This window comes from Elaeis guineensis, chromosome 8 (assembly GCF_000442705.2).
Source record: "Elaeis guineensis isolate ETL-2024a chromosome 8, EG11, whole genome shotgun sequence".
NCBI classification, from domain to species: Eukaryota; Viridiplantae; Streptophyta; class Magnoliopsida; order Arecales; family Arecaceae; genus Elaeis; species Elaeis guineensis.
In genome coordinates, this window is record NC_026000.2 from 8,061,910 (window position 1) to 8,086,506 (window position 24,597).

General features: G+C 35.3%; 1 protein-coding gene across 6 annotated transcripts; it reads right to left on the bottom strand.

The window, feature by feature from the left end:
- Positions 1–57: 57 nt before the first annotated feature.
- Positions 58–16,002, bottom strand: LOC105050438 (kinesin-like protein KIN-14I). 6 transcript variants are annotated; one of them, XM_029266201.2, is made up of 24 exons: positions 15,849–16,002; positions 14,966–15,396; positions 14,336–14,408; positions 12,886–13,017; positions 12,437–12,675; positions 11,982–12,309; positions 11,525–11,624; positions 11,205–11,386; positions 10,994–11,109; positions 10,778–10,880; positions 10,286–10,438; positions 10,044–10,190; positions 9,689–9,889; positions 7,864–8,028; positions 7,590–7,760; positions 7,238–7,375; positions 6,798–6,992; positions 6,573–6,699; positions 6,194–6,396; positions 5,835–6,017; positions 4,633–4,728; positions 3,438–3,635; positions 1,326–1,597; positions 58–726 (listed from the first exon to the last, which is right to left on the bottom strand). In XM_029266201.2, exons 2-24 carry the CDS (start codon positions 15,148–15,150, stop codon positions 534–536), a joined length of 3,900 nt encoding a protein of 1,299 aa, XP_029122034.1. In that variant the 5' UTR covers positions 15,151–15,396; positions 15,849–16,002; the 3' UTR covers positions 58–533. The 6 variants fall into 6 exon arrangements, 5 of the variants coding, with proteins under 5 accessions (XP_029122034.1, XP_010928759.1, XP_073118403.1 ...); XM_010930457.4 differs by having other exon boundaries at positions 291–726; positions 14,966–15,222; positions 15,849–15,986; XM_073262302.1 differs by having other exon boundaries at positions 291–726; positions 9,677–9,889; positions 14,966–15,222; positions 15,849–15,986.
- Positions 16,003–24,597: the final 8,595 nt, after the last annotated feature.

Genomic DNA, 24,597 nt, shown 5'->3' on the forward strand with positions numbered 1-24,597 from the left:
GTATAGACCTATTCAAATTTAAATTGACAAACAGAACCAGACATGAACCCAAATTGCTTATAAAGTCCAGGTCTGAATTTGTACAGGTCTAATCCAAATACAATGCATGTACAGTCCTCGGTTACAGCAAGTGATTTTGTTTGACATTGCAACAACAAGTTGGGGAGGGAGGGAGGGAGGAGAGAGGTGATAAACATACCTTCATTTGCTCTAAAGATGAGTAACCGGTCTTGAGTGCACCTGTAACAACTCTATAAACTTTTCTAATGAACGGACAGTGTAATTATGCATACATAAGTGTTGCTGCATATATGATTTCTTACTGTACAACAAGTATGGGCTTTCTCAAACAACATTCACCACATGCTGTTGGCTGGAATATAACCTTAGAAGCCTGTTAGTAAATGCTTGACCATTGATGGCTACCTCTTAGCATAGTAGAGGTAGGCACTCGGTAATACAAAAAGTTAGTGGCCCAAAAGAAAGGACCTGTCTTTGCTCCAAAGAAAGGACCTGCCACCTTTGGCAAGCTCTCAAGTGGAAAGCCGGCCATCTGTTCTCTCTGGTAAATGCCTTACATCCTGAATATCTTCTACTTCTTCGTCATCGCCTCGTTTCCCCGCTTGTTCCTTCCAATAGGCCAACAACTTCTTTAAACGTACAACTTCTTTTGAGGAAACATTCTTGCTCGGATCATTGACAATACACCTCACCCTTGATGCATACCTATACATGGGACAACGTTATGAGAACATCGGCACGTACTAAAAGATGTAAATAAGACTTCAAGTAAAGAACAATTGCTACAGCTGGGGAAAAAAGGAAATGCATTTGAAATTATATGATCCAACTAGGAGTATTGTGCGAGAAGCAGATAAAATTTGTTCAATAAAACAGGATTAACAAGAATAGCATATTCAACCATGGAAAGCATGTCAAGATGGTAAGCAACGGAATACCAAAAAAAAAAAGAAAAAAAATCTAGAACTTGAATTCATTTTAAACCACCTAAATAAATCTTCAAGCACCATGGAATGTGAAATTACAGCATTCCAAATGCATGAGCGTATATCAACTCAGAATAGCCAAGATGTTTGTCTCAAATTAAGACTTCAAGATAATGTAATGACTTTTGTAACAGAGATCATTTGCACACATGGTGACCATCAAACAAGGTAACATCCTTAGTACTTCTATGGTAAAACCCATTCTCTTTGTGTCGACCAGTAATCAATCTCATCGAGCACAAGATATGAAGCAACCTTGAGAGATTAAATAATTTAAAGCTACAAAAAAGAAAAGGATAAGGTCAAAGAAGCACATACATTAGAGAATTGTAAGTTTCATCCAAGTTTGACTCTGCTGGAGATACATTCACAAACATAAGAGTTTTAGCATTGCCCCCAATAGAGTCACTCATGAGCATTGTCAATTTATGATTCCTGTATGGTATATGTTGTCCATCAGAAGACAAAGCACCAATGACATCTGCAAGAGCTGACAGGGATTTATTGATGCTTTGGGCTTCTTTCAGTTGCTTTCCTGCAGAACCTGACTTCTTTACCCTCTCAGAACCAGCAAGATCTACGAAACTAAGCTGCAAATCAATGAAATTAAATGTCATAACTGGCTTCGCAAAAAGGGAAAAATAATGAAAGACACTGAATTTCAGCACCTTGAGCTCAGAGGAACAGTACTAACTACTTGAAGATGTCATGGATTCACTAAGATTGTCAATTCTATTTTTTCTACCCAAGCTCCTATTCAAAATTTACTTCAGTTAGAAATCTGCCAGGAAATCATATTGCTCAGTAAATTCATGAATATCTATATAGTGGCCAAATTCTGCACTAACTGCACATAAAAATTTCAAGAACCGAATAACTGTATGTTACAGTTAAATAAATGAAAATGTGGACAGCTGATCAAATATTTGAGACTTCTTCAAGGACAAAAAAATAAACATAAGCAAATGCATGCTATTAGATGTTACCATTCACGTAGGAGAACTAGATATAACTTGTCCACCTAGCGACATTATCTGCAGTACTACAATATTCTCCATCTATTTTGCAGTTCTTCCCAGATCTGATGAAATCCACACAACTATAATCTTTGGAGAATTTTACAGATAATTCATGATTTTTTTTTTAAAAAAAATTATCATCAACTTGCTCTGTGCTCTATTTTGTAAGCACTGAACCCTAAATACCAACCAAAGTGACTAAAACATAAATCCTTTTTTTAATTTTCTAGTCTTGCTATTTTTCTCGAACATCTGAAAGTTTACGAATGTACAAATTTTTGCCCTTGCCAGGCTAATCTTGAATCTGAAATTTGAGACAGTCCATGCTCCAATATGACTTGAATCACTAAGCAAATGGTACCAAACAAAAGAAAAAACCTATGATTGTATTTTAGTTATACTAAACCCATAAAAAATCATTCAAGTTACAAAATTGTTTAAGAAAGCACATAAGAAGATGTTTAGATGTGTCAATATCAAGGTTTGAAAACTTGATTTCAGTTTCAATTAGGCATGGACCAAATGAGTTTCTGTTGTTTTAGTTCCAACAATCACACTCTTGGTTTGGTTGGAAATTTTCAAGAAATTTAAAATGTGAATTAAAGTTTAGGAAAATAAGAAATAACAAAGATAATAAGTAAAGAATAAAGATATATAAATAAAGATAACTTCAAAGTATATAATACATTTTTTAGGATGTTTATATATCCCGTTTCAGTAGTTTTACATTGAAACAGTTCAGAAAAAATTAATTTCAAGAAATAAAATGTTTAAAAGGTCATGTTTGGAGCATACTATATCATTGCAATCTAATTAGTCTATGAAATTTAAGCACTAGGATAGCCAAACCTATGTCAAAAAAAATATAGTTTTCCTATGAACCTCAGGAATCTGAGATAATAAGTAAAGAATAAAGATGAATAAATAAAGATAACTTCAAAGTATATAATACACCTTTTAGGATGTTTATATATACCATTTCAGTAGTTTTACATTGAAACAGTTCAGAAAAAATTAATTTTAAGAAATAAAATGTTTAAAAGGTCATGTTTGGAGCATACTATATCATTGCAATCTAATTAGTCTATGAAATTTAAGCTCTAGGACAGCCCAACCTATGTCAAAAAAAAATTTAGTTTTCCTATGAACCTCAGGAATCTGACATTGCATGACTTCTATGTTGCCAAGGGCTTCAATTTTAGTTTAGAAAAAAAATGCTTCCTAACTTTTAAAGAAACGAAAAATGTAAACAGTAAGGAAAAGATATCTACATGCACATTAAATTTAGCCCTATAAGCGAGCATTGACTAAACTCCAAATCTGATTGCTGTTTCAGATCAGGTTCAGGCCAAAACCAATACTTCTGGTTTTGATTTAATGAAATTTTAAACCATGGTTAGCATATTTTTACCTTTCCTCTGGCAAGAGATTGAGTTTGTAGATTGGTGCTCTCGATAATAATTGAAAGTATCAGATGTGATCTCGAACTTTGATCATTCATCTGAGTTTCTGCAGTATGCCTTTGCTCAGATCCTCTGGAAATAATAGTCCTTAGTTCTTCAAAGCTTGAAATTTGGACAATTGTCACATTCTCTATAGTCACCATGCCCTGAAGAAAAAAGAGTACTCAGCAAAACAGCTTTTAATAATCCAAATTATAAAGCATGCTTTTGTATCTAAAAGATTAGTTCTTAAAAAACATTTCTAGTTTCTTGCATCATAAGAAGACTTTTAATGGTAAATTTTTAAAACTAATATTTATTTTAAATACTGTGAGGTACCAACTTAGTTCATGAGCAATGTCTATGCTATTAATATACCAACGACAATTATGACTTTATCAAATGGAAGGTAAAAGCATCATAACTGAAAGATGGGTTTAAAATTATTGAACGCATGAGATCAAACATCTAACAACTATAAAAGAAAAGGCTCGTTCTCCTCTCTTGCGATTGCTCTTGAAGCATCACTGACATAGACCTTCTCCCCTTATAGTTTTAATTGTGTATCCCACCAGAATAGGTGACACGTGATTTTTCTAGGTTATGAACACAAATTCCCCTTCCCACCCACACAAAGCCACGCACATAAAAAAAAATATAATGTTGATGACTTTAGATGTCTCATAGTGTCAATATCGACCAGTTTGAGTAACTTAATGAAATTATACAGCCAATAGGCACACATAAGGCTGGCAAAGAAGTTCGCATATGTCAAAAATTTAGATGTGCCAATATTTTGATTGATTTTTAGTTTCCAGAACTCCAAAGATTGGCTTGCCAAGATTCTCCCTTTTTAAATTATGTTGTCATTCACTATGATGGTTGTTATGGATGACTATGAATTTGGATGTTTCACAATCCATCTCGACACCAATTTAACCCTTATAAGCATTTTTAAGATCATCTCATTTGTGCATGGCTATCTTTATGTATGTGTGCATGCATATACATATTGAAGCATACATGGATGCATGTACATCTATATGTCTGCATATATGTCGTGTGTAATCCAAGAATTTTTACTCATAGACCATTTTTGAAGGATGAACAGAAAAATTTTATGCTTTGATTAAGGCATTTCATAAATGTAAGGTGCAAATTTACCTTTGAGTCCTTTTTAATATCTAACTTTGAACGCTTTGCATATTTTGGCAATAAGAGGTCTACCAAATTATCTTGATACAGTTCTACCATATACACCTGCAAATTCATCAAGAATACTCAATTTCACATGAACATAACAGCACAAGAACAGAAAGAGCCTAAGAGCATAAAATACTATTGCAAGATACCTAACAAACTTAAAATTGTTTATACAATAAAACCAGTGAAATTTAATGTATTAACAAAGGATCTATGAGAAATGTGGTCAAACAACTTATTTTTGGAACTAGAAGTCTAGGTAATGTCAGTAAATTCTTAAGAGGCCTTCATCGTACATTTGGTTAGGATTCTCAAAGAAACAATTACTTAAGAAGATGTTAGACAATTTTATTTACAAGGCTTAAGCAATATGAAATTCCAAATTTTGCCAGGCATTTGACTCCGAGCAGTCAATAACAAAATGGTAGGCATTCCTCAAACAAGCTTGAGTTTTCTAAAACCATTGCTGACATACGATGCACAAGAAAATGATATAATTTTTTTTTTCATAGTGGTAAAATCCGTAAAGCATGCCAAACAGATTCAGTATAAAACTTTCGATCTAGTTTCTTCTCTATTATGTTGGAAAAAATGAGGCTAAGTAGAAGTCAACTGCTTTGTTGCAGATTTTAGGAATGCCCCACAACCCAAGTGCTTTTTCAAGCTGAAACGTGTATCAGCATTTACATAAGAAATAAAGGCAGTTAAATATCACATTCTAGGTCATTATACATCTTATATTCATGCATCGATTATGGGTTTGACAGTCTTGATAAGGAAATATACTAACTCAAGCTAATTAATTTTTATTACCTTTGCTATTTGTCGAGGAGAAAGGGAGGAAAAAGAACCCCCACTCTCCCCGCCCCCCACCCCCCCAACCCAAGCATAGTATAGAAATTTGACAAAAGAAATGTGCCACAATTTAAAATGTACCACAGTCTGCATAATTCAAGAAAAATGAATAAATTGACAAGAAATAGCATTATATCCAAATACATATCCTTACATATACATAATTAGAAAAGAATGATAAAACCTAAAAAAAAAAATCAGAAGACTAAAAAAATGTGAAATCAATTTTAACAAAATATATATATATATATAATTATATTGTGTATGAAAACAATTACAAAATTTTAAATAATGAAAAAAAAAATTACCTTTAAAGAAAATGAATACTTGCTGCTATCACGTTTCATCACTTTAAAAAGTTCGGCCGTTGCTCTTGCGGTAAGTCCAGGTTGACTTTCTGAACCATAAATTGTAAAAGTCTTCCCAGAACCAGTTTGACCATATGCAAATATACACACATTATATCCATCAACAGCTGATTGCACCAGATACTGCATGCCATTATAAAGTAAAACAAAATTAATGCATAAGATAAACTAATTTATGATTATTTAGTAGATATAAAAATAAATTGGTAATGTGTGAATTTATTATTTAAGTTTCAGCATATTATTTGAGGATTGAAATGGAGATATACAAAACTGACTAAATTCAAAATATAAATTACCTTGGTATCTTCAAAAACTTCTTCCTGAGAAACAGTTTGATCAAAGACATGGTCATAAATATGTTGCTTCGATTTATCATCTTTCCAAGGATGTGCAACTGTAAATTCATCAACACTGATGATAACATTCTTCTCCTTTAATGCAATCTCCTTCTCATTTAGAGGGCGCAAACGACAGTAGACTCTTATCTTGCCCTTCATATCTGTAAGTTATTATAATTATTACAATCATATGCTATTGACAGAACAATGTAATAAAGCTCAACTGCTAAGCTTATACAAATAACTCTAATAATATAGAGTTATACACCACAATATTATAAAAGTTGAATTTAAAGTTCGTACTGGATAAAGCTACAATATTGTCCAAAGTACAAACCTTCAATCATATTATAATAACGCTTTCGTAAAATTTGCTCCTCCTTATAAAGTGCTTCTAGTTCAACCAATTGTGCACCTTGTTTTTTCAAAATTTCAGCTGTTTGTTCATTCTTCCTATCAATATCCTATTAACAAATTCACATTCACATGGCCTTAGTTACATTAGTCCAAGAAATAATATCAAAGTTGATATAGTTGATGGGAATACATGAAATAACTTTACCTCTTTAAATTCCCGCAATTCTTCCAACTCTTTTAGATTGTTTTGTAATGCATCCCGTTCAGCATTTCTCATTGCAAGAGTAGATTCAGCAGCATTTAAAGCTTGTGACATACTTTCAAACTTTTGCTCTAATTCTTTAATATGCAATTTGAGTTTTCTACGTTCATCTTCGAAGCTCTTTTCAGTTACACTCTTCTGCATATTAAAAGCCAGATTTAAAAGTGATTAGCGATTTTCTAGAGATTATTGCAAAGCAAGAAAAATTGGAAAGGTTTAGCGCATATTAAATCATAATATTAACTCCAAATATCTAAGAAATATATAAAAACAAATATGTACATATTACATCCATATTTAATGACACTAGGATTGATGAAAAATGAGTACTTGTATATGCTGATATATAGCTCAAAAGACAGTAAACAAGAGACATTTAGAACCTCATTATTCTTTTTCACAAGCAGTTGGATCTTCTGTTCAAGCAAAGACTTTTCCTTCAACAGCATTCTAGAAGTTTCATTTGATGCATGAAGCTCTTCTCTACATTGCCTTAACTCCTCTTGAATTTTGCTTAATGTCTGTGTTAAAATGACCAAATTTTAAAATATTGTTCAGCAGGTCATGAAATTTAACCAAGAGGATCTTCACAAGATCTTCTCATGAAGTTTATTCAATAAAGCATACACTTAGAAAGATAATAGCCTGATATGATAAACCTAGTATAGTGCAGTGTAATGCACCGAACATGATGCAAGACAACAAAATGAAAGCAAAGAATGCGAGCAAACACACCTCTGTATCACTACAGTTATTCCTTGTACCCTTCATGACCAAACCATCTCCTCCAGTATAATCAGATCCAGATAAACACTCCCTCTTGGTATTATTCTCTACTAAAAGTTGCCCTCCAGTGCTCAGCTTTGTCAGCATGGCCTCCAAGCTACTTTTGTCCACTAACACGGCCTGGTAAAATATTACTTAAAAAATTATTGAGACATAGAATCCTAGATTAGAAACTACCAAATTCATATTAGAATGATTTTGCATTTGTTAACCAAGACCATACCTGCAAAGCAGAATCCTTTTCGCTACATAGTGCTTTAAGTTTATCACGGTCATTTATGACTTCTTGTAGTTTTTGTCTCTCAGACTGCAAAGTATTTTCCAGCCCTTGCAATTCCTCCTGCATCTCCAATTCTTGCTTCTGTTTTGCATGCAATTCTTCAAACACCTATAAAGGATAATGATGAGATGGTTAAACTCCTTGATAGAAACTAAGAGAATGGTTAACATTAGTTGTTTCAGATTAAACTATCATAAACAAAAGAGCCAGAAATTTTGGAGGCATATATGTGTGTCTGCATGCGTGCTAAAAAAATCAAACTAATATTTGAACCAAAGTCCACTAATTTGTCCCGTCCTGGGAAGTTCAAGGCATATCATACTGGACTGATTGGTTACTAGGATGGTTTGACTGGTCGATCCTATCCCTCTCTCCCTCTCTTACTAGAACAGTTTGACCGATTGGTTACCTTTGTCCTCTCCTAATCTTCCCCTCCCCACTCCCCTCTTTCTCAATAATCCACGACGATGCAAGCTAGGGTTAAGGTACCATGATGACAATCACTTTGCAGCGATAGTTAAGGTTTAGTCACCACTACCAACAAGGTATGCCTCCCCCTCCCTCCCTCTCCCCCCTCCTCCGGGTTCCTATACACCTCGGTTTGGTATAGTACATACTAGCATCGTACTGAAGGTTGCTAGCCAATATGACCCCCAATACCGGTTCAGTGAATCTTGATTTGAACTACTCAGATGGACAATGAACATTAGAACTATATAAACTAATGTTAAAAGTATTAAATTTTTTATACTAAAGAACCACCAGAACCATTTAGTATGAAGAGTTAAATATTTATCTACATATGAATGGCTTGATATTTTATATATCAGAAGTTTTGAAAAGAAGAAAAATGTGTATGACAAATAACAAAAAAAAGGCTGTGATACAATTATAGCAGCATAAATTTCAATTAAAAAATCCCATTAATTTAAAGAAGAGATTGCAGAAACTTCCAAGATGAAAAACTATTCAAAGACTAGATGTCAAGATCTGAAATTCTTAAATGATATGCCATCATGCTCTTGCATCATGTATGCTACAAGGGTTGTTCTACCAACCTTATATATATCTTACAATGTACAGTAACCTACAATTATATGATATAATCATTGAAACATAGAAACACCAAAGATTTCTTAGGGTCGCCACCTCTAGGGTTTAATTGTGAAATGGATATGCAGCATTGCTTACAACTTTCATTTGGAGAGCACCAGTGGGCAGCGACAAGTACTAATCTCTTCTAATGTTATCAGGGAGATGATCACCAAATCATTTGAGAATGAATTTAAACAAATTATGCTAATTGCAAATCCCACCTCCCTTCTTTCAGAAGTGGCTCGATGTAGATACAGAGCCATCCTAGAGAAAGGCCATAAGAGAGCTCTTGGAGTAATTAGTGGACCTCTAGGGTGAAGAGGGGATTTGCTGGGTTTTTGAGATCTGCAAACAAGGAGCAGATTAAGAACTCTCCATTATGAGTATTTATTTTCAAATTCATGTTTTCATTTTCTCCAAGATCAGTAATTTCTTAGTGTTGCATGATAAGTTTTTACTTTCTACTCCAGGGGAATTACAGGATTACCATATATAGTCACTGCCTCTTTGATTAGAATTTGTGCTTAAAAGCATATCTTATATGGTTAAGTAGATAAGAAGAGAGATACGAAATTTCAAGCAATTGACCCACCTAAAAATAAAAAGAACAAGACCTAAACACAGAATATGTCCATTATCTATGTACTACTGAAATTCAGACCAGATTACTAACTCGATCTGCATTTTTCTGAGATTCTTCAACAGCTCTGGACAACTCTTGCACACGTTTTTCATATACATCCATGCTTGGTGGCTTGACTGTTTGAGAGAAATCACCATGAGTAGCTCCACCTGAAGCAGAACGTGCTTTCGAGTATCTACGTAGCATTACATCATTTATATGTGTTTGAAGAGCAACACATATTTCCTCACCCTGCATAGTACAAAATCAAATAATTATTATTCAGTTCTTCAAAAACATCACTATCCAGTTCTTCAAAAACATTATTATTCAGTTCTTTGAAACATCACAATCTGGAAAAAATAGAAATTTTAGAGAAAAGAAATCAGCACATAAATGGGAAAACCTGCTTAGTTTCAAACTGGAAAATTTGAAGAACACCAGCAACTCTGATCTTAAAAAAAACAGCAGTGTTGCTGCTACCAAATTGCATGATATCTCTAAGCTCTGCAGAGTGTAAGTATTCTTTAGGAACTGGGCGGAAAAAATGAACCTGCAAGAATAGAATGACTGAGTTTACAACATCTATTACTTTATGGATAGTTTAACTTTTAAGAGAACCAAATTATCGCATTAGTTATGACAAACCCCACGCTTGTTGATGCCTAAAATGATCCGGCCAGGTAAAAGACCAATTGGATCATCTATCTTCCGCACACTAAAGAAAACTGAGTTCCCATAAGGTAGGGTCCTCAAGATTCGAAGGAATTGTTGTCTTGCATCATCCTTTGACATGTGTTCCTGCGTGGACAAACATATAAACTAAGGAAAAAATATATATGCAACAAAAATTAAGCTATAAGGATTTCTTATGATTTCAGAATACGAGACCCCAAGGTCAACATTTTATGAAAACTGCTACCCATGCATGCAGTGAAAGATGAAGAACAGTGAGTAATCCTGGAAAACACAGATACTGGACCTTAAATGTAAATAAATTGATAAACAATCAAAGATTTGAGATGACATTATGATATATGGAAACAAAATGTTCAAGAGGACAAATATGATTAAAATAAAGATTCATATGGGTCATTTAAGCTTGACTTTCCATCTGTTACCATCTTGTTCCAACCTTACCATTAACTGATAACGAGAGATAATGTCAACCTCCCAGTCCCTCTTTGCTCGTGTCATTGCTATTTGTCTAGGTAAAAACCTTTCAAGAAGCGATATCCATTCACTGCAAAATCATTATGGTTTTATGGAGAATGTGATCTTCCTATAACAAGTCACTAGAACCAAGGAACAATACTGCAGAAGTAACTTGATTGACGAGGGGGCGGACATACTCACCCACATGTATCAGGATGGTCAACAAATCCTATCTCGACCAAAATTTGCAAAGCAGACAGTTGCGCAGCATCATCCCTCCCAACAGGGTAATTTCCCAAAATATAATCATGTTGTAACTGCCAGAAAAGGAAAAACAATTAATTCAGATGATAACATCAGAATCAAAGGGAAACATGATTACACTTCAAGCAGCTGATCAGTGTATGTATACCTGCACATACGACAGCTGGACAAACATTGGATCTGCTACAGCTTCATCTGATTCCCGGAATAGCCGTTTCTTAAATATTAGCTTGTAATGGAGGATCTCCCCTTTACTGCGGTCTTTAGCTGCCTTAAATTCCGCCAGCAAATCACCAATATATTGGTTATCATCTAATCCTATATATTCCTCTGTGTACCATAAAAAATTGGACCAAAGCAGAGTTGTAAAAACTTTGTATCTAGATAGGTGGTATTACCAGAATCATAGACACTGAAATATTGTGTTTCTTTTATACAGTCAAAAGTTTGATTATTAAAAAAAATTACCATTGCCAACATCAGGAGACTTTGAACCATTAACAACTTTCCGGCACTCAAATAAGCTGAAACTGGAGTACACTGAGAGTTTGATGATCCCAGCAAGCTCCTGGAGAAACATCATTTTTATCAGCAGCTAAGATATACAAGGCAATAAGAAGTAAAAAATCAGGCATCCAGTTAAAAAATATATATGAGCTTTCATTATGAGCAACACAAGCATGATGGGAACTCCATATATCACCAGGAAACCACCAAATTCGATCCTCATATAACCAAGTTGGGAAAGGAACAACTTAGCTATTTCTATGAGAGTTTTTTACAATGCCTATAGGCCCTATACCACCTCATGGCTGGAAAGTTTTAAAAATCATATAGACGTGTTGTTTGTGACATCTAACAAACGCAGTGGAGTCTATGACAAGAAATTACAAGAAAAACAACAAGAAGAAATGCATGTAAATACCTCTACAGAATCAGCAACAGTTGTTGCCATGTCATATGTGATTTCTTCGAAAGTTTCGTCAAGGAAAAATACTATTGTTGTGAGCCTTTTCCCAGTCAGTAGAGCTTCAATCTCCTCACGTGCAGGAATTGTAACTCTAGGTCCTGCCTTGACAGAGCGTTTTAAAGCATTCAACGTGTTCAGTGTGAGGACTTGGACTTCGGGGTCAGTGTTCAGCCCATGAGATACATGGTGCACATACTCTGATAGATATGCCCCTATATGCTTGCTTGGAGGCATGGAAGATGCACATAAATACATAAGCTCCCATGCCTTTAACAAGCAGCTCCTGCAGAAATTAGTCATCAAAATACGAAAAATTAAGAGGTTATGTACAATAAGGCTAAATCAAGAGCCAACATATAACAGAGGAAGACTACACTTACAGCAAAAAGCAAAAAGGCTAAATCACATACCTGTCAGGGTTATTACGTGTTTGCTTTGATATCTGTGCAAAAAGCTCATCTCGAAGCTCAGAACGCTTCAGAGTGTGTTTGTAAAGCTTTGCAACGAGCTCAATCCGCTCTTCCAGGCTCAATATAGTTATTTTGTCTGATGACTCAATTCCCATGTACTTTAGAATAATCTGAAACATTTTGACGGAACGGTTTACCAGATCACTGCTGATTTTAAGCAAAGAAGTTGGGATAGGATCCTGCCAAAGAACGTGACATAGTCACAACACCAGTAAAGAAAAATGGCAAAAAAGAGCAATACATTGATGTTACATTCTTTTCCTTTTTTCTTTTCTTTTTGGTTTCTTTGATTTCAAAGTTTGAACACCAGAATGCTGAACAGAGTGCATAAACTCTTCACATTATTGTTCTCAGATAGGTATCGTGAAATGCAATACAGAAACTACTACCTTCTGGAAACACAGCATATCCTCAAATGTAAACCTTTCACGAACTTGAAGGCCTACAGATTTTTTTGAGAAAAACCCTCGTTTCCCAGCAGATTGCATTTGTTTTTGCATGGATTTCAAAAATCCCTCAACCTACAGAAGAAAGAGAAAATGAAACACTGCTGGAAAACAATAAAAGCAGATATGAACAACTTCAACATGATTAATATGAGCAAAATTTTAAAAGGTCCTGTAATAAATACAAAGCAAGACACGAGGGCATCAAAGGCACAGGTGAAAATGAAAATTTTCAAGCATAAGAGGTATTTACTAGCAATCTATTTCACTGTAAGATGCTTATCCCTATAATATACACTGACTAAGCCGTACTGGAGTGACATTATACCAATGAACATGTTTCCCCTTAACATAAGCTGTCAAAAGTGAAGTCCCCAACTGATAGGTTACATGGCTTCACATTGTCAGAAAAAATTACTGAGTCATTCAAAAGAAAACAGAGTAGAAGCAAAATAACAAACAGACCTCATTCTCATCTGCATGTAGACCCACTGCACAATTAGTTGCCTTCAATCTTATAGGAAATGCAGAAAAAAATTATAGTTGGGCATCGCAACCAGACTACTTAGCATTGCTTTAAAGCATTTTGAATGTGGATGAGGAAAAACATAAGATTATCTCTGATTTCAGGCAGGATACATCGACATTAAGGGAAGTAATAATCACAAATGGAAAAGTTTACTTGTTAATCAGAAGGTAAGGGAATTGAAATGGTGATCAATTTAAGTGAACTTCAGAAATTGCTTTCAATAGGAAGATAACTTAAAAAAAGACACTTGCCAGGTGAAATTCCGCCGGCACTAAAGCTGAAATTTATTGGTTTATTTCCTTATGACTCCATATGTAAGCTAAGTGAGAATGACCAAAAAGCAAGTATGTGATTCCTTGCAGACTAGGACTCCAGAAGTTACTTATTGACTCGATTTTATGTATTTCCATCTTTTTTACTCGCCCAGAAAATTTTGTAGGCCTGGGAATAGCATCTGTGTTTTATTTGATTAATTTTATTGGCAATAATGGTGCAACAGCTCGGAAATCCAAAATGTTAGCAAAGTAAAACATAGAGTATAGCATTTATGGATACACAACAGTACAATTCATGAAACCAGTTCTCATTTATATAAATCCTATGTTCTGATTATTAAAACTATATCTGTAATTCTCAAAGAGATAGCTGCAATGCTTAAAAACAGGAGAAATAACAGTTTGATGATCCCATCACAATCGAAACTAACAAATGTTTTCCACAGTATCCAAACTGATGAAAACAAACCATACGACAGCAAATAAATAAGCATCTGGTGTATATACAATATATCCCAGCAACCTCATTATGCTGCACTAAGAGTTTGAAAGTTTCAACAAATGATGAGAGGAAAGCTTCTATGCATACCTGGAATCTGTTGATCAAAGGGATAGCACCAGCAAGCTCAGGTGGAATAGACATTGACAAGGTTGTTGGGGTACTGCAAAAGGGTACAGGTAATGCAGAAAATAAGAGTTTACATATTGCCAGCATCACAATACATCTAGAAAACAAATTTCTTTTCTTTTCAGATTGCAACACTGAAAAGAAAAGATAAGAAAAGAAAAGAAAAAAGAGCAAGAGCAATCGTTGGATGTGCCAGTGAAGATAGAAATTGGTAAAAGCATCTCGTATCAGTATAAGTGATGGGAATTACATTCTGCCATAATATTTTAGACTTGTCCCGGAAGGCTGAATTTATGTGCAATTGAAAAGCTGTTTTGACCAATCCTTGATGGTCAGGAGCTCATTTCTCATAGACCCAATAATGAAATAGAAGATAATCTCCTTATTGTCATTAGACATTTTCCTTCCTTGCCTTTGAGCAGATATAGATATGGAATTCACAAAAGTAGAAGTTCTAAGCATCTGTTTGTGATCAAGCTAACATATATTTAGGAACTGTAGCGATGGAGTTTACCGACAATACATGAAAAACGGAGGTCTAAAAGCATCTAAGTTACAAGGGGAAATAAATAAAGGTAAGCATGAACTTACGGGGGAGCCAAGTAGGAACCATCACTGTCATATCCATCACCATTCTCACTGGCAGCATAGCCATGCAAGGAGATGGCACTGCCATTACTGGAGTGGAAAGGGGTGGCATTGCCATTGCTGGAGCTCAAGGAAGATTGGCTCACCCTAGCGCCTTGGGCTGTCACAGGCGGATTATCTACTGTCATCTTGGTGGATCAATAGAGAAACCTCTTCTCGAGCCCTCCTTTTACCCACTCCTTTCTACACCCCTCTTCTTCCTGCTTTTAAGCATCAAAAGGAAGAGAAGAATGAAACAGTAAATGAACTAATCCTTCCTTCGCTAAGGTTCGGTTCTGCAGCAGGCCCAGATGAACCAAACAGTTGATGTCCTAAATCATTTATGGCTTCTTGAGCCCAAATATATGCATCCAATATGCTTCAAAAGGGATAATCTGAATATGCATGAAAATAGAAGCCCAATCAACCAAGACGCTAAACGCAATGAAAAGAAACCTATATAACCATTTTCATGGCCAGAAAAATGATCTTTATAACCTTTCAGATCATAAATCATTTCACACGCAAAAAAAGACAGCGACATTATGCCTTAGATGATGGGTATCTCCATTATCCAGAAAAAAGAGAAACAAGAATCAGAAATCTCCATGAATGCAGCCCCGATCCATGTTTTTACACCCATTAAAACCACAACGACGACAAAATTTCTCCAATGCGACCAAGTGAAGAACAAAGAAAGAAGATGAAATATCTCAAAGACAAGAAAAAAAAGATCGGAGATCAAAAGAAGATAAATCTGCGACCAAGATCAACACCAACAAGAACTTCAAGATCTCAACAGAGAAATCTGAAATCAGATCGAAGACCAGCAAAAGGGATTGATTACCTTCCAGAACGAAGAAACCCACAGAACGTGGTAGCCCGGATTCCATCAACTACCAGCAAACGTCTCCCAAGACAAGATTAATATAAAGACAACAAAAACCCCATCATTTGTTCTTGGCCGCCTCCGCCTGCCGGCTTCTCTTCTCTTCGGGTCCAAGACGAGATCCAGTCCAAAGGAAGGGAGAGAAGAGGAGAGAACACGAGATTAAAGAAACCGGAGACAGACAGAGAAAGGGGGGAAGTGAGCTCGGTCTTTGGAGCTGCCGTGAGAAAACAAAACAAAGGGATACAAACAATCTCTTTGTTTTATAAAACGAGTAATTTGGGATTTGGGAGGGAGAAATGCCCTTGAGCGTGCGAGATGCAACGAAGCCACACGTGCTGGAGCTTTTGAAATTACTTCTTTTTTCCAACCGTTGCAGCCATCGGTGTTCCGCCTGAAATTTAAGCTTAACGTAGGCCATTGACCATTATCTGACAGATAGGGACCTCCTCCTTTTTTTTTTTCTTTTTTCTTTTTTTTTTTTGTCACGTCACGGCAGGTGATATTTGGTTACTTGTAGGATTTTCTTGACTACGAGATAATTGCTTACCAGAAATAGCTATGAATCATCGAATCTGATGATGGTTAAATGATAGTGGAATTTTGTAGCAAAAAAATGATGGGAAATTTGTCTTTCACTACATGCCTCTTCCACCACTCAAATGCTCACGAAGTCATGGATACTTTTGCTTTCTCCTCCTTTTCACTCTTATTTCCTCTCTGCTCACACCAAAAGTAATGAAGTAATTATTATGAATAGTTATATGATGAAACACAAATTACCATGCCCCGTATCACGGAACTCATCATCTCCTCAATAATTCACTTCAGGAGGAATAGAAGGTCATTTGTCTTAAGCCGGTGGCCTTGCCTGGCCGTCATTTCTTTAGAACTGTGGAGATTAATGATAAGAACTTTTACGGCATTGCTCTACTGTTAAGAATTCCTGTGCATGATTATTCGAGCATTTTACGGAACAAAGTGTGGTAATTATCAATCTATTCTTGTCTGGTGCTTGCAGGTTGGATGTGCAGCCAACGATTTTCCGAGCTATATGGTTGGGCTGTTAATAATAATTATTGCCTCACGGCTCGATTGATTTCATCCTGCGCATAAGAGTATGAGAAGGATACAGGATTTGTTGGTTAGATTTGTTCTTTTTATTTCGAAAAAGAAGGAAAGAAAGATAAAGGCCCAGTCCTTGTTATCAGATGGTAAATAAGTTCGATATAATGGAAGTGGTATCATTTGATAAGTCATAATTATTCTTCTGCTTTTTTTATACAGGTGTAGTTGCTATGTTGCGAGAAAGCAACTTTCATAAAGTTTCAGAGGTATTTGATTGTCTGAAGGTTTAGCTCTCGTGCTACTACAGTTAATTAGTTATATTTGTTCTCATAGAAGGAGGAAAAAAAAAAAGAGGATGACTACTTGTTGGATTAGAATTAAATCCGCACTTGTCATCACTTGATAAGTTATAATTATTCTTTAGCAGTATATCACAATCATACAACTCCAATGATTTTCTGGGGGCATTCGATTGTCTAAATATAAAGCTCTTGCTCCTCTGCGGTAATAAGATTAGCATGGCCGTTGTATGACATCATAAACTATAATCATCCTTCTTTCAATTCTATGTATCGAGCATGATAAATCTTTTTTTTGAGCTCAAAAATGTGCTGAAGTTTATTCAATTGGCTATTGCATGTCTTAATGAATCAAAGGTAATAATATCTCAATGACCTGTATAAATTGAATCAATGTTGTTAACAGTTTTCAATAATGTAAAAATTATAACAATTTGAAGTCAATTGTCTAAGATAACAAACAATTGAGCAACTGGAATGATCACGAGATCAAACAAATGATATCACGTCATAGGCTATAAAAGGAAGGAAAGAATGATGCCATTTTTGAATATTATCCTATTTGTTATTTAACATTTAAGAAAATTTAGATTATGAAAATTTATGTTTTATTAAAATATTTTCCATATTTTCCCAGAGAAAAATTAATGATGGAGCGTTGGCTTCATATAATCATTTTGCCGATGGGGAAAGATTCAACTATGTAAAAACATGATTGGTCCACCAACAGAAAAAATCCATTCAATCAAATTTCATTAAACTCGATTACTACTTGCGTATCACAAATTTTTTTTTTTTATTTTTGTTGGTCTAGTTTGCCACAAACCTTGACAATCTGAGCAATTAGATCGGCATCAGAGAGTTCTACCTGAGTTACCGTAGAGGAAACTAATAATAATGCCTCCGTCTCCGACCAAATATTAGGAACTGTAAATATTGTCATCGTTTGACATCAATAACTTTTCTTCAAAAATATGTTTTACCATGATAATGAGAATATAATAGCTCTGTTGGTATAGAATTCCGTCGAAGCTGAAGTTACTGGAGTTGAGATGACCGCGATCGCTGTCGAAACCTGCAAAGAAAGTCTAAATCGGAGTTGGGGGTACTCCGACAAGACTCTCCGACGCTCAAATCAGTACTCTGCTTCAACAGAAATGGAGTGCTCGAGTGGAAATTTTAGCAGAGTTTTGAAATAGAATTTTGAGCTTAGAGAAGAATGTATCTGGAGGTCCCTTTTTATAGATGGAGAGCGTAACCGATTGACAGCGACGTCTATAACCGCCTGGTAGTGGGCTGTTCAGAGCCGTAGAGTTTGTTACGGAGAGTGGAGTGGTATCCATTGTCGTGACTTGCCAGAGAGTGGTGGAGCCGCACGGAATCTGTTGCAGAGAGTGGAGTAGGGTAGTGGCCATTGTCGTGACTTGCCAAAAAATTCGGATTTGTCGCTGGAGCTCGGCTGGGATATCTGATGGAGCGGAATGGCTCTCTACCTCGTCGATCTAAGAAAAGCTCGGATGTTTTCGAGGCTGCTGATGAGTCTACTGTTGTCGGACGTCTCAGGCACTGATGCCACAGGCGGAGTCATCTGCTGTAGAAGTTCGGATGGAGATTTTTCGTTGGTGAAGTCCGGTAGGAGTCCGATTGCTAGAGAAGTCCGTCTGGGATTCGCCTGATGTGGAAGCTCATCTGAAGATTATCCATCGGAGAAGTTCGATTTCATGAAGAATCTGACGAAGGATCGGGCGGCGGTGGACTTCGGATGGCGTTGGGGAGGTTCGGTAGACACCGGAGGCGATCGGTCATTGTAGAAATCCAGCTGTCGGAGTCCATCCGTCATAGAAGCTCGTCCGATATCCATCCGCTATGGAAGTTCGGACGGAGTCTGATTCTTGTAGAAGGCTGAAAAGAGACCGCTTATTCTAGAAGCTCGATCGAAGATCGGTTGTCGTGAGAGCTCGAAGTAGCGACCTGGCCGGTGGGTCTTGTTCCATTGTAGAAGCTCGTCTGGGATCCGGCTACGAAGAAGCTCGGCTGAAGTCTATCTGTAATAGAAGCTCGAAAGAAATGTGTTTACAGTAGAGGCTCGAATGAAATTTGCTTACAGTAGATATCCGGGATAGACCGCCTGCTGTAGGAGTTCGGAGTAGATCGCTCGTAGTAGAAGTTCGGCTCTCGCAGGAGCTCGGTTGGAATCCTGAAGACGGTCGACCGCCGTAGAAACTTGGATGGAGTCTGATTACTGTAGAAATCTCGTTGTCGGAGAAGTTCGGATATTGACGAAGTCCGGAAGGAATTCGGAGAATAGTTGATCACTGTAGAATGTCGGCTGATAGTGACGCCCAGAGAGCCTTTGGGATGGTCCGGTAGATGGATGGAGAAGTTCATCGTCGGAGAAGTCCGGACGGTATTATGGAAGCTCGGACGGTCGAAGGGGTTCAGAGAGATGTCACATAAAGTCGGAAGCCGGAAAAGTCCAGGAAAAATCGGCCTTTTACAAACTTCGACCGGGGAGTATTTTATACCCAACAAGCTCTATCTAGCCTTAGTCTAAATTCTATTGAAGACCATTTAAGCTGTAGATGGATAGTGATAATAGCATGTGTATATCATCAAGCGCTTATTTGAGTCGTATCACGTCTTACAGAAGGGGGGTAAAGTCATGATTTTATGGGCTTCCACATGATCTACGAGGAGCCTAAGCTCCAATCTAAGTGGAATAAGATGCATATATATCGCAGCTCGGAATTAGCTTCTCTCGATCTGAAAAAGAATGAGAATTTTTAGCATTTTATAATATCAATCGCCGAAGAGTAAATAAAACGCTCTACTTAAAAAAATCCGAGCTTCTGCTGCTCTCCTAGAGTCCGATGGTACCACGTACCAACCAAGTTCCTTGGACTCTTGGCTAAGCTGCCTTTTGCCCGTTACCGTCTACTTCCATAAGGTTTCACTCTGGCTTTTATTTAAAAAAAAAAAAAAGGAAAATTCCCCTTTACAGTCTTTCCTTTATTACATTGGCAGGACAGTTTCTGCATATGTTTGTCAATACTGTACCTTACTTTATCTCCTAGATTCTTTTCTTTAAAAAGAAACAAAATCTTATTTGATTTTCTTACAAGTATTGCACTAAAATCGTATCTTCACTCCCATCATTATTTCCAATTTACAAAATAAATGATAGTAATTCAGTTTCAAAGGGTAATTTCTTGTTCCCCGTGCATTGTGAGACTATCAAACAAAAATAATAGCTTAGTAATGGATTTTATTTCAAATATTTATCATATATACATTGCATAATAGCAGAGTTGGAGTGACTTTCCATCTCAACAAAAAAAGAAGTGGCGGTGCAGGGATTAGAAAAAAAAATTTAAAGATATTTTTTTATAAAATTATATATAATTTTTTAATAGATAATCAGATTATACTATTTATTTCGTTACTTTCACAAATAATACTACATTACATGTAATGAAGTATTATTTCAAAAAAAAATAATCTGATTGTTTAAAACGAGGTGATTATGTGATTACATGTAATCTTACAATTCTGCAATCTTGCAACAAAATAACTTCAGGACCAAAATATTTTCATCAAAATAAATTATGGATAGTCTCAATTGGTGAAAATAAAAAAAAAAATAATGGATGATGTCATGAAAAATAATTGATCTTAAAATTAAATTATCTCTCTAAAAAATAGATAATAATCAATAAGCAAAGATAAAGATATTTTAAAAAAATTATTTTATATTCTATATAATTTAATTTGTATATCAAATATTACAATTTAAGATTCTTTGTAATTTTACAACAATATTACTGTACGTATCAAATATTTTAATATAAATTTTTTTATAATTTTATTAATAATTATATTTTTTTATAATTATATTATCATAATAATATTATCTATATAATACATCAAATGCTGCGTAACTTAAATCCTCGTCCGCATCAAAAATACATAAAAATAAAAAAGAGGAAGGGCCCCATCCCAACCGGAAGGTGTGGGAAAGGAAGGTGGGTGAGCGCCAAAGCTCGGAAGCAAATGGACAGCGCCTTTCGGATGCGTTCAGATGCATTACGCCAACAACTGGTGCGTCGCAGCGACACCGGGGGATGCTTTCCTTCGCAACGCCGGCCTCGCCGGCTTCGCTGAGGCCCGAGCCCACACCAAGAAGACGGAGTGGGCACCGTGTCTCACGTCATCATGATCTTCACGGTCACGATCACTGTCCTCTCATTGTCTTTATCGCTGTACTGAGAGGATAGCATGGCTTGAATATTTCACAAATACCATGTGAATTTGACCAATTCTCAAAACGAGTAACTTTTTTTTTCCTTAAAAAAAAATAAAGCAAGCATTACGCATTTATGAATAATTCTTTTGAAAAAAAAATTTTTTTTTTGGGCACAATTTGAGAGGAACTTAATTGTTAAACTTTTTGTATGGAGGTGGATTGGATAATATTAATCCACAATTATTTTAATGTTTGGATATGAATAAAAATTTAAATATCTAATTAATATTTATATCTATATTCATAACCATCAAAAATATATATATATAAAATTAAAAAAATAATTATTTGATTCATAAAAAAATATCTAATTTTATTTATAATCATATTTATTTTTATATAATATTTATGATTTTTTTTTTAAAAATAAATGATCATATTAATATTCGATTAACTATATTGATCATCCACTTAATAATATTTTTGATTCTGTAATGATAAAATTTAATTATCTAATTTATATTTATATTTATATTTATATTTTTAATATCTGATTTATATTTCATCCGTATCAATTTAAAAGATATTATTGATAGTATCCACGTCCATTTAAAGGATTTGTATGCAGGTACTACTTCGAAACAATTATGATTGTCAAAGTAAAAATTCTACTAATTTTGAATTGGTTAGTTAATAATGCATCAGATTGAAAATTTGTTGACAGAACTAATACAATTTGTTCCTAATGCGAGCTGATAACCATAAACTTAGTTTGATAATTAATATGTCGTAACCTCAAACTAGGAAATGTTTTGTGCTGGTTTTAGATTAATCTCAGCGGATAACATCAAAACAAAAAAATGGATTCCTTATAAACTTGCACAAAATTTGTAATTATTTTTATAAATTTTGGCTAAATAAATTCTATTCTTTTTTGGATGAGCTTTACCAAGTATATTTTACACGGGAATTTGATGGTACGTACATATGGCATAAAACAAATTGAACTGTGGTTTAGGATTCGTACCCATCCTATACTTTCCAATCGCTACTATCCAAAAGAGAAGACTAGCCAGGGAGAAACTTGATCACGTGGCTTAGCAGGCACCAACGCACGGAGTTGGCTTCTAAGGCATGTGCTCTTCTTAATGTATAATTTTTGGTAGACCAAGTCCATTGATGAGTTGGCGCATTAGTCCAACCACGAGGCAACATACATAGAAGCATATGCATTGTGGCTGATGGCTGGACTAGTCCACTCGAGCACTAGATCTACTCCAATCAATACTCACTCCTTCATTCACATAAATCTTTTTTTTAAATAAAAATAATAGATATGCAATGAGTCTTTTAAGCAGAGCCAGTGATTCAAATTAAACAAGCACTGAAGTTGGTGGAGGCATCCAAAAAATAAGTTTGTGCGCACTCTAGCTGCTCCACTTACCATCGCCAAAGCCAAGCTTATTTCTGAAATCATCGTAGATGGCAGATACTTGAATTGAGGCTGATACAGAAAACATTCCCCCTTCCATGCCTGACACTTCCACGTACAGGGATGGCAAATCAACAAATAGAATCTTCATAGAACATAAACTGACCACATGCCCCAGTAACAAGATGAAACTAGCATAGACTGCCACAACAGTAGCCAAGATTGGCCTTGCATTGGAGTCTCTCTCATCCTTTCCTCCGTGAAAAAAAAAAATAAAATATGATATAAATTGGCATTGGAGATTCACAAGATGTGGCAGGAAAGTGAAGCAGGCCATATATGCTAGATGGTCGACACTGGCTGCAGGTTGATGGTGACAGGGAACTCCGTCCTGCTGCATGCCTTCTAAATTACTCCGGCCCCGCCTGTCGATGCGCACAGAGAAAATTACGACGGCCCTCACCCTGAGCTATCCTGGCCCCGGGCCAACGTAAGGCCAAAATAACCGTCCAGGGGCCACAACACTCGTCCTCTTCTGATCTCATTCTTTCTCGCCTTAACTTCTTAGCAACAATGAAGCAGGAAGTGTGCAGCGTCCTGACACAGCGACTCGACACGTAGCCGAAGGACCGTGGTCCTGGCTCAGTTAGGTGTTTCCGCTGAGAGCACGTGATGGTGCCTTTTTTTCCTGGCTAGTCCGGCACGTCCATTGGGGATGTGATGGCTGGAGGTATACGTGAGGCTATGCTTGTGCCCTGGAGGCCAGAGATTCTGATAAAATGATTATAGCAGAAATTTTTTTTATCATATTTTATTAATAAATAATTATTTTAAAAAATAATATCTGAAAAATATCATTATATTTGATGAAAGATAATTTTTTATAGAAATATTACTAAATTATCAATAATATTTTTTAAGAAACAATTTAAATAATAATATTGACTATTTCGAATATTAAAATATATCTAACATGGATTTGTAAATATTTTTAAATTAAATATATATGCAAAAAATATTTTTTATTATAAATAATTTTTAGTATATTTTGATATATAAATAAATATATTAATTTTTAATAAATCTTACATTAGATTTATTGATAACTAATAAATATTTATTTAAATATATTATTATTTATAAATATTATTAATCAATATATTAATATATTTATAATATATTTATATAATATTTATTAATTATATAATATAATTAATATAATATTAATATACTATAAATGAGGGTATTTGTATCAAGAAATAAGATTTTTATTATTTGATAATCCAGTATAAAAAAATAAATACCAACCTTTCCGTTATATTTTGTTTTATTTTCTTCCTCAGAAAGATAAATATAAAATTTTTATTTTATATCTCCCTCATCCATTTTTAGTATCAAATATGATAATATGATATAAAATTTATTTTTTCATGCTTAATTTTCTCTAAGCAAACAGGCCTAAATGTTCTGCTAATACTCTGGGTCCATTGGCACTTCGCCACTACTTTTATTCTTGCTCCAAGGATATCGTAGCTAGCAGGTAATTGGTTGAAAAAAAAAAAAGGCCCAATGATGAGCTGCTTTTTATTCTTAATTTACGTGGGTGGGTGTGCCTTGTCTACACTCCACTGAAAGTATTTTTGAAGAAAGAGAGGAAGGCCTATC

Bases quoted from the DNA above. Each gene is read 5' to 3' on its own strand.
- LOC105050438 (XM_073262302.1), bottom strand. From the start codon at position 15,150: ATGACAGTAGATAATCCGCCTGTGACAGCCCAAGGCGCTAGGGTGAGC. The intron at 10,439-10,777 runs GTAAGGTTGGAA...TTGTCCACGCAG, and splicing joins TCTCTCGTTATCAGTTAATG to GAACACATGTCAAAGGATGA. The intron at 8,029-9,676 runs GTCTGAATTTCA...TATCCTTTATAG, and splicing joins CAGATCGAGTTAGTAATCTG to GTGTTTGAAGAATTGCATGC.